This window comes from Sitophilus oryzae, unplaced genomic scaffold (genome assembly GCF_002938485.1).
Source record: "Sitophilus oryzae breed Bouriz unplaced genomic scaffold, Soryzae_2.0 scaffold_576_pilon_pilon, whole genome shotgun sequence".
NCBI lineage: Eukaryota > Metazoa > Arthropoda > Insecta > Coleoptera > Curculionidae > Sitophilus > Sitophilus oryzae.
This window is the reverse complement of record NW_022147169.1, coordinates 909,815-920,795: the sequence shown is the minus strand read 5'-3', so window position 1 is coordinate 920,795 and position 10,981 is coordinate 909,815. Positions and strand designations below refer to the sequence as shown.

General features: G+C 32.8%; 1 protein-coding gene across 2 annotated transcripts in view; it reads right to left on the bottom strand.

The window, feature by feature from the left end:
• Nucleotides 1–4,312: 4,312 nt before the first annotated feature.
• The window catches only part of LOC115887474 (importin-7), a 33,166-nt gene continuing 26,497 nt past the window's right edge, over nucleotides 4,313–10,981 (bottom strand). Inside the window, exons 20-21 of one of the 2 annotated variants that reach the window (XM_030906918.1) lie at nucleotides 8,597–8,740; nucleotides 4,313–4,426 (exon numbers count right to left, since the gene is read on the bottom strand). In XM_030906918.1, the coding sequence (XP_030762778.1) occupies nucleotides 4,365–4,426; nucleotides 8,597–8,740 (206 nt within the window). In that variant the 3' untranslated portion in view covers nucleotides 4,313–4,364. Of the gene's footprint in view, nucleotides 4,427–8,592; nucleotides 8,741–10,981 lie in introns of both variants that reach the window. The other variant, XM_030906919.1, reaches the window with a different exon arrangement.

Below are 10,981 nucleotides of genomic sequence, written 5' to 3'. Positions count from 1 at the left end.
AAAAACTGCATATTTTTCTGCAATTTTTTATAAATAACTCGAAAACCTTGCGTTTTATCGCAAAACTCATAAAGCAAAAATGAAGCTTTTGGAATAACTAAACAATTATTTTTTTGTTGATTCCCGTAGGTGTAATAATAGCCGAGTTATCACTCTGTAAAGGTGACTTTATTTTTCGAAAGCTAAATTGGCAACTTTTTACCGTAAAATAATGGCGAAAGCACCCATTTTTCGAAAAGAAAGAAAATAACCGTTTTTAAAGTGCTTGAAAAGACCTTTTAAATTAGTTGTTAAAAAGATTAGAAGTTTTCGGAAAAAAATTAACAACAAAATCTATGACTAAAATCATAAAAATCAAAACTAAGCGTAATACATGTACAATTGGCTATAGTTAGGTACTAACAATGGGCTCTGCAAGTTTGAACGGCTTAGAATGCCTAAATATGGAAAAAAGTTGAAAATAATAATTTTTTGTTAATTTTTTAAAAAATTAAATTTTTTTGACATATTTCAAAAACTAAGCGAACTACGTAAAAAATTCAAGAGAGTAAAACTGAAGGTCCTTTCTTTTGCAATATTTTTGCTCTTTCAATTTTTCTGTAGTTTATTTCGTAGATATTACGTTTTTTAGTTTGACTTGCCTGTAAGGACCACCTTCTTCGAGCCCTTAAAATCCAAAAATCTTGTAAAAATGAAGAGTTCAAGACTGGTCAACTATAGAGGTTAATTTGTAGCTCGTGTAATTTCCTACAAATTGACAGTTTTTATTTTTATGATTTTTGTCATAGATTTTGTTGTTAATTTTTTTCCGAAAAAATGAGGTGACCATTTTATTTTTATCATAACTCCGCGAGTTTTTGAGCTACAAACTTGAAAAGACCTTATAAAGCATTTAAAAGGTCTTTTCAAGCACTTTAAAGACGGCCCTATTCATTTTCTTCGAAAAATGTGTTCTTTTTCCATCCTTTTTGAAAAATAAAAATCACCTTTACAAAGTGATAACTCGGCTATTATTACACCTGATTCCTCGATTCCGATTCCTTATTCTAAAAGCTTCATTTTTGCTTTATATGAGTTTGGCGATAAAACGCAAGGTTTTCAAGTTATTTGTAAAAAATAACAGAAAAATATGCAGTTTTTAGATGAAAAATCAACATTTTCAATCCTAAATAACTACGAAAATATTAATTTTGTGAAAAAATGTTATAGAAATTATCCCTTTATTGATTTTTGCCATTAAAATGGGTGATTTATTTTTCACCCTCGAGAAGGGGTGGCACTCACCCCCAGGGCGAAAGCACACATCGCTACTATGCCCAAGTTTTGTTTCTTACATATATCTCTATTCATTGTTAAAATTTCACGTCAAACGGCGAGGGTGTCAAGAATTTGGAGGTAATACCCTATTTTTATCCTCGCTTACTGGCCTAAAACAAATTGTTAAAAATCAATTGCGTCCATCTAACAACTGATTTCTATACTAGAAACGGGCATATTGACAGTCGATCATGTATAAAGCTTAAATAATATAAGTGTTGGAACCTGAATATTTCTCTTTTTTTGTATACCGTGTGTACCAGAATGTTCACAACATATTGAAAAGTAATATTGAATTATCAAAAGAAAATTTTATGCAGTCAATTCAGTATACTGAATAACAAAAAAAGTTAACAAATGCCAAGAGACATTTAAGCCGTTCACTGGACAATTATCCAATTAACTTTTTGAACACTTTTTGAAAAAATCTTAAATTTAAGTGTAATTCACAACTTTTTATATTTATAACATTAAGAGCTCTAGCAACGTCTGGCAAACAAGTATTTTAAGAAAGCTGGCTCTATATAATATCTTTTACTACGCTCCCTGGAACAGCGGGCAGGCTGTTTGGCTGCTGATAGGCGTTGCGTTCACTACTACGCATTGAAAGTAGTTCCTATATTTTTATTTAGTCCTTTAAATACTAGTATTGAATATAAATCGAACAAGCCTCCATAGCGCTGCGCGAAAACGTTCAGCCTATAAAGCGAGAAGTCCAGAGTTCAATACCGGTTAGGGGCAAACCTTTTTTTATTTTATTTTCGTATATATTATAATAGTAAAATATTAAATAATTTTGGTGATTCAAAAAAAAAAACGATTATTTACTCTTTCAATGCGCAGTATGGAACGCAACGTCTATTGGCAGCCAGACGACTCGCACGCTGTTCCAGAGAGCATAGCAAAAAAAATATTAAAGAGCCAGGAGACATGTTCGATTTATATTCAATACTAGAATTTATAGGACTAAATTAATAAAAAATATAGGATCTTCTTCCGATGCGCAGTAGTGAACGCAACGGGTAGCGGCAGCCAGACGGGCCGCATGCTGTTTCAGAGAGCATAGTAAAAGATATATCAAAGAGCCAGACGTCTTAAAATACTTTCTCGAAAACGTTGCTAGCTCTTAGACTATACGGAAACATTGCTACTAGAGTGCCAACAAATGTTGGCATGGATTAACAGTGACGTGCAGTGCTAATCAGAGCAGGGCAGGCAAAAATTGGTATAATAAAATAAAAATAGCATAAGTAATTAATTAATTATTATAACTATTTTTTTTCTTTAAAAAAACAAGATAAAAAATGCTTGATGTGAATATTTGTTGGATTAATAATGTTATAATGTAATGATTAAAAAAAAAGATTTTATAATATTTTCGGAGGTAGGCAACTAACTAGGTACTTTTTTTATTAGTATGATTCAAATGAATTTTTCTTCTTGAAAATATGGGGTTGAGGTGATTACTTTGTTTTTTATTCGTTTTGTATGAGAGAAAAAAATCTTGTTTTCATATTGAAAAAAATCACCTACACACCAAACGTGTTTAAGAGAGAGCTTTAAAGAAATGTTTAGAATAAGTAATAGTGTTTTAAATACGTTTAAAGCAGTTGTTTTAAAAAAAGACAAACTGTTTAAAACATAACAACCCCCGAATTTTTGTTCGGGTGTTGTTACTGCCGCTGTTACTGCCTCTGTCGCTATAACAGTTGTCACGTGATATATGTCAACATGTCTTTGTTATTAGGTATACTAAATTGTTTCTGCATATTTTCTCCCATATTTGTACCAAACTTTTTGACACACACTATATTAAAAAAGAAATATGTATTTAACTGTAGGTGTATTTGCATTATCTTAAATGTACTGATACAAATTGATAAATGCTGTATCAAAAGTCCTAAGGAGTTAAGCCTGATTTTCATGCATCCGTTATCCGACGATACGATATTAGTTTTATTGGTTGAATTTAAAGACTCCGATTGGTTACAAAATTACGCAGTTTTTTAATTTATTGCATTTTCATGCCTCCGTTCATCGGATGTACGATTTGCTTGATTGTGATTCGTGTCATTTTATATTTTCATTTCCATAACGATTTCGCTTATAGTCTATAAGAGCTAGCAACATCTTCGAAAGAGAGTTTTAAGAAAGCTGGTTTTTTAATATCTTTTGTGTTATGCTCCCCTGAACAGAGTGCGGACCGTCTGCTTCGGTAGACATTGTGTTCTCTACTTCGCATCATATCTGTATTCAACATCTGTTCACTATTGCGCATCACAAGTTCGCCCTGTATTTTAGGAACTAAGAAGTCTAGGACAAACATATGTGTAGCATATTTAGTTTCATTAAAAAGTAGCAAAGTAATGTGAAAATCGCATCATTGTATCTCTACTCATAAACGAGAAATCCCATAAAACAGACGACAGTGGGATACCCTGTACAGATGTGATGCGCAGTAGTATACCGGCAGCCAGACAACCCGCACTTTGGTCAGAAGAGCATACCAAAAGATATATTAAAGAACCAGCTTTCTTAAAATTATCGTTTTTCCAACGCTCTTATACTACACTATTTTAATTAAGGTTAGATTAAATTTGTTAAAAAGTGTAAAAACGTCCGTTAACGTATGATCTTTCTCCGCTGACGTGCTGGAGTAAAAAATTTACGGATGAAGCGTGGCGCGAAAACGCTATGACCAATCAGAGCGCCGTCGGACCATCGTTATCAACGGATAACGGACGCATGAAAATCAAGCTTTACTCTTGTTAAATTGGGCGTAAAATTATTAAAAAGTGTTTTATTGTGAAAAATATTACTAGCTTAGTAACGGTACGGTGCAGTCGAGAACTCTGGCTTGAACCGAGTGAAGGTAAAAAGGCACTTAACAAATCAACGGAAAATAGTGTAGTCCGATTCCCGCAGAAAAGTATCCTGCTTCTAGCCAGCCCATTTCTTACATTCAGTCACAATAAATAACATTTAATTTTTATTGTTTTTTTTCCTTTAATTACTAAATTATATAAATATATTTAAAAAACGGTTCTTCACGAATTACTGTCCCCAAACTTAAAACTGGTTGGCACGGATTGCTGGGTGAACGTATATCCTGGAAAAGAAAAATCTCAATGTTAAAACATAGTATATTGTGTGGATTCTGGTGCGTTTCAATTTTAAGCCAAACAAAGGAATGCTATGTATTGTAATCCCAAGACATTTTCCGATGCACGTCATCAATCATATCGACATTGATACTAAAGCCTATAAACCTGACTAAATGAAATTTTGGTAAAAATGTTTAAATTTGTTGTATAATTTAAGATACTGAGCAGCTCTTCATTTGACTTTATAGAGCAAATGATTGTAACAGATATGTTATTTAGATTAAAGCTGCAAAAATTAGTTTAAACCGAATTTTATTATCGCTATGTTGGTCACATTGCGCCGTTTTCAGCAAGGTTGTCATTTATTATTTGACAATTATCCTAATGTCAGTCATTATTTTGTATAATATTGCATTGTTGTTGAATCTTTGTGAGTAATTCTCGTTTTCTGCCTATTTACATAGTTTTTTTAAAATTGTACTTTAAAAGTACAAACAGTTCTTTTAAGAAGTAAATCTTCGAGTTTTTGCGTTGCATTTCTAGAAATTATGTGTTGAAAATATGCCAAAGCATTTAAACAGTCGAAGCAAAGAGCTTAATAAATCAATTAATTGCTAAATTATTAAATTAAAAATGAAACGTAAAAATATTTAAAAAATTATATAATAAATATACTGTTTGTTAATTTTAAATTAAGATTCATCTGAAAAATCCATCACAATCTGGCAGCGCTGTGACCATCGCTTGTTACTCAAAGTTGATCACGTGCATCGGAAATTGTTTTGCGATTATCGATGTGTGTGTGGGTCCTATAAATAATACTCTCTATAAGGGTGTTATATAAAACACAAGGTATACCAAAATTCCCAGAACTGTCGTTCGCTATAACGGATTGACCATACCGTGTTGGCAAGTCTTTTGGGTCGGTATTTACATGTGTGGAAGTGAACACGTAGGCATATTATTAAGTCGGAGTGAGAAAAACACGACGCTGGGCTGTTGCGGCGTTGCCACATTTATCAGAGATACGGGTGCGAGGTTCCCTGGTCGAAAGACGCTTATTTCTAAAAGGTTTTTTTTCGGAGAGATAACTACATAAAACTGTTAAATATGTTTCTAGGTATCTGAAATCGAGTTATAAGAATATCTTTATGGTGTCCATTATTTTATAATGACAAAACGTTAATAATCGCGGTAATTTGAAACCTCAACTTTTTAACACATAACACGCGATAACTCAAGAACCATTTTACATATTTAAACTTGGTTTTTATTTTGAAGTTCGGATCTTACACAAGATGTTTAAATGAGAAAAAATTGATAGGCTTCTTTTTTATTCATATAAAAAATTTAAAAAAAGCGTCCATCAACTTTTAGTGCATGGCAGTTTTTAGTAATCATGGAACTTTTTTGTTTGTAAAGATTTTCACATACTGTCTGCGAAGAAAATGGAGCAGAAACACTAAGAAATAAAAAAACACAATGAATTATTTCTAATGGATTTCGAGATATCGATTTTTGAATTCAGAGTTCTATAACGCCCACCACTGTCTAACACCAACTCAATTCCACTTATTTTTACCAAGAGTGGTAAACCTCTCGGCGTTTTAGAGTCGTTGTTTAATTTTTAACTTGCATTTAATAATTTACAAGCTATAAGGAAAATTACGCAATTCATTAATAAATAAATAAAGTATAGTGAGAGGTAATTAAATCGTGAAGCTGAAGCGTGATGTACACCCTGCCCTAGAAAAGTACTGGCAGGTACTGGATTTAAATTTTAATTTTATGTTTATGCGGTGTGACCGTGTCGAACGCGACGAAAGCTGCCATATCCCCTTCCACGTGTGTACAGTTTCTCGGTTTATTTCATACGTTTTTACTGTTCTCTCTTTGTTCGGTACATTATAAATGCATTATACTCTTCTTACATACGGATATCTCGACCCAAACTCAAACCTTACCGACCCTAGTATAATGTTACGAATGCTGTGCGATGTTTTAAAACATCGATGTTCGCCAGACATTCTGACATTCAATGTTTCTTTAATATCTGTGTTAATGTTAAACGGTCCGACACATCGATACAAGCGGCTAGAAAATGCCGTGACGTCATTTGATCCCAACTAGATTTGACAGGAGTGCGCATGCGTAAAACTCCATAAACGATACTCGGTCGGGCATTTCACGTGCAATCGAAACAAAAAAAATGCTAGAGATTAAACAACGCAAACAAAACACGTGTTTTGATTGCTATTATCGACAAATATTGTCAAAACAAACAGGATCAGATGCCGTCACGGCATTCTCTAGACGTTTTTTACATCGATGGGCAGTTGTTGCCAGTTTCGATGTTACTAAATTTTGATTTTAAAACAATATTATATTGATATATTGTTGATATGACAATTGTATTCCTTTTCGTCAAATTGTTATAGGCTTGGTGCAATATTATAATTTATTATTCCAGTTAAAAAACTTTTTAGATGAGTTCAACTACGGTAGCGAGCATAGTTTTAATCACCGGTTTTGCTAGTGAGGTATAATTGGGGCTATTTTGGTTTAACGAAATTTTTTAAAGGTACATAATTATAATTTTAGAAGATGTCCATAAAACATTTAATCAAAAAAAAAGTATACCATTAATATTGCAAATTATATTTTATCGTCTCATAGTATATGTGTATTATCACAGATTATACAGATTATAAACTTAATTTTTTCTTTATTGTTTTTCGTGGTTCCAATTTTCAGAATCGGGCACCAGTTAGGTTACTAGTTAGCGCACATAGCACGCCCACTTATGGCCTCTAAAATTGTGCACGGCGCCTGACCGGCCCAGTTATTAGAGAGATATCGGTAAACCGAATAGCGTCATGCAGTATTTACACGTACCTTATTTTGACAGTTACGATATGCGCGAGTCAATTTTTAACGCAACGCTCGCTAATAACGTTACCGCCTGACGTAATTTGCGGATCAATTACACCAAGCGTTTTTTAATTAAATAAATATGGCCCAAAATATGGATTCCACCTCTTCCAATATTAAAGAACCTATAAAGAGGCTTAGGTTTACAGCAGATGACGACTTAGCCCTTCTAAGAGAATTTGTTGCCCTAAACCCACTGGCAGACGTTGAACAATAAAGCACTGGAAATAAGCACTTTAGCCCTTTAGTTTTAAAATACCTAGTAAACAAAACAATTTCAAAGTTTAAAATTCAAGGTTAGGTTAAGTTTAAATAGCGGACGCGACGCGAACATAATTCTTTCCGATCCGATAACTATAAATGAAGAGAGTTAATACCACCTCACGTAAAGGAAATAACACCGGCCTTATTAACGTCCATGTACGCTATTCGGTTTAGCGATATCTCTCTATTACGCTGTTTATTGTTATTTTACGCGAGTTTATTTTTGCGCACAGGAAATTTTACTCGTTTGCTCATCGTCATAAAAAACAATTTTCGTACCACAAATTAGGGATAAGATTTTTATCTATATAAAAATAGTATACCTAATCTGTGCTATTATTAACATTACAAATTGTCACAACACAACACAACGCCTAATTCGAATTATTTTTCACTTATTTTTACTACCTGAAACAGCGTTACATCACACAAACCTCGTACCTGAGTGTTTTATAGTTTCAATAACTGCACTAGCAAAAAACAAAATACTTATATATTATAACAAAACCACGATTTCAATATTATTTGAATGCGATCAACATGACGGCGGCGTGAACTATATATTGATAATTTCAGATTTTTTCCGCTGAGACGGTCGGATTTGTTGAAATCAACTGAAATGCACAAAGCCTATATGATAGCGCTACATTTTACTTCTATGTAGTGTAGCTTTTTGTTAGAAGAGGATCGAGTTACCAAAAAATGTCTAGAAACCTTGTTTATATTATATATGTATCTTGGCGGATACCTAAATTTTTTACTAGGCTTATAGAAGTATTACTTATATGTCACACATAAACAAGGCTTGGCTTCTTAATCTAGTTATATCAGTAATAAGAAACGTGAATTTAATAACCATTTATTATTAAATTCCCGATATCAGTGGGAAGAATCCATCTTAAGGATGAACACCTTTTGAAGGAAACAAGCTGGAATATACATATAAATATTCTTGCTTCAGTCCCCTCTTACTTACATACCTCCTTGTTGTTCAATTTTTTTACTTTCCCTAGCCGCCGCTCTCTGTTCAGCAAGCACTACCACTTCGTTTAAAACTTTTAATTGCTGCTCATTTAAATGACCAGTTAGTGCCCCATACCATTCTGGATTCTGATTTTGTATGTCTGAAAATGTTTAGAAACGTTAGTAGTTATGCTAAAAAAACACTGCAAATTCAGAACCTCCAAATTAGTGGAATAAATTAGCGGTTACAAAATTACCTACACTAGCTATTCTACACTTAAAACGGACATTATAAGGAAATTACAGGTTGAATAAGTGGACGACAAAAGCCCCAGATAATAGATATCATCAACAGAATCAAATCCATCTTACCATCTGTCGATTATACGAGGGAAAACAAAATATTGATATTTTGGTGAAAGTTTGAAACGCCCTGTGGAGTATATTAACACACACAAAGCAAGGAATTTAAAAATTATTTTATCACCTAGATGTATCTTTTCTCGATAATTTGTTTTTTGATTCATCTCAATGGCTTTATTTTTTTTGGAGACATTCGTTTTTGAAGAAGACACTAACATTTTTTTCGTATTGTTTACATTAAAACCATGCCTTTGCTTTTGGTCCTAGTCAACAGACCTATAAAATAGTGGTTACGATTTATTTAATGTCAATGTCTTTGAAAAAACATGTTATTATTGTCTGTTGGGTAGTTACTCTAGCAAATATTGTTTTTAGTCCAAAAATCTCTACCATGATCAACTAAAGCAACAATAGTTGATACTTCAGAACTTAAAACCAGAGTAAACGTCAATAAACAATAATATGTAGTGATGGTATCACTCAAGTGAAAAATACTCGGTCATCCGAGTATTCATATCCTCGGTATGTCTCGAGTATTTTTGTCGATCCTCGAGGATTACTCGGCACGCAACTAACATCGGGTGTGGTGTCCCGCCCTCGCTGCTCGCGACGATACAGGCAATTTACAATTATGCTGAAACCTTTTTTTGTCGATCCCCGAGTATTATTCGGCACGCAACTAACATCGAGTGTAGCATACCGTCCTCGCCGCTCGCGACGATACAGGCGATTTTACGATTTATGCTGAAAGCTTTTATATAGAGGACAGAGGATAACCGTTTAATCACTTGCTCGCATATCGCTCGCAATAATAGTCGGTTTTCAGAGTAATAACCCGCTGTTTTGAACAGAAATACATTACTTATTTTTGTTTTGTTTTGTTTAGATGGGATATATTAATTATAATATTTATTTAAAATATAAAGATTTTTTCTCCATACTTTCTATTTATTTTAAGATTTATAATTTGATATAATAATAAAATGTAATAATTCAGAAATGAAACATTTGAAAATTCATAATACGTCAGTTTTCGACTTTCAAAATTCCATTTGACAAAACCATAGTTGTTTATTTGGGTTAAGGCTTTGGAGATTTTGCCTTATTTGCATTTTTAATTTTCAATTTACGTGTTTTCTTGTAAAAAACCTTTGCTTGTAGTTGTACGTTGGGAGACTATATTCTGATGAAAGTATAATCGAAATTTAGTGTGATGGAACGTAGATATAAAGCGAATGATTTGCGGAATTTGCCAACAAGAACAATAACAATATTGCTTATATTTTATTTCATTTCTTTAAAACAGTTTTTAAAGCGACAGCTGACTCGTTGTAAGCCTTAAGCTCGGCTTTAAGTAAAATGTTATTAGTTAATATTTTTCTATTATGAGGGTTCACAAGAGACAGAGGTTGAAAATCCGAAACAATTAACATTAACAATTTTTTTTCGATTATTAGTTAAGCTGTGCCCAAACAATACAGTTGGTAAATTCAATTTTAAAACTGGATATCATGTCGCACAAAAACTTAAAATATGCACAATAACACAATACTGCTACAATTTATTAGGTATTATAGTTTATTTTCGGTGAAAGTGTGCTATTAAAAAGTAAAACAAAATATATTTTTTTATCTAAATGACCGACCGCCGACAAATAAACAGTAAATAACGAGCCCTTTTTAAAAAGCCGCACGTATTTCCTAGAATTACTTGGTTTCATTTGGCCGAATGTGTGCTGAAAGGTTGCCAGATTAGCCCCAAAGTCGGAGTTAAAGAAACAGAATCAGCACAATTTAAAGCAAAACCTATGAAAATTTTATTTCCCACATGAAATTATACACGAAAATACTAAAAATTATTAAAAAAGTGTTTAAAATAATTAGTATTTATTTTTATTACAATATTATTTAAGTCATTCAAGTACATGGCAACAGTAAGCAAAATCACTCACACACAGCGGCGAGTATTATTCAGGTCAGAAAATTTTATGACCGAGGATTCCTCGAATGAATATCCGATTATTGGAATCCTCGAGGATT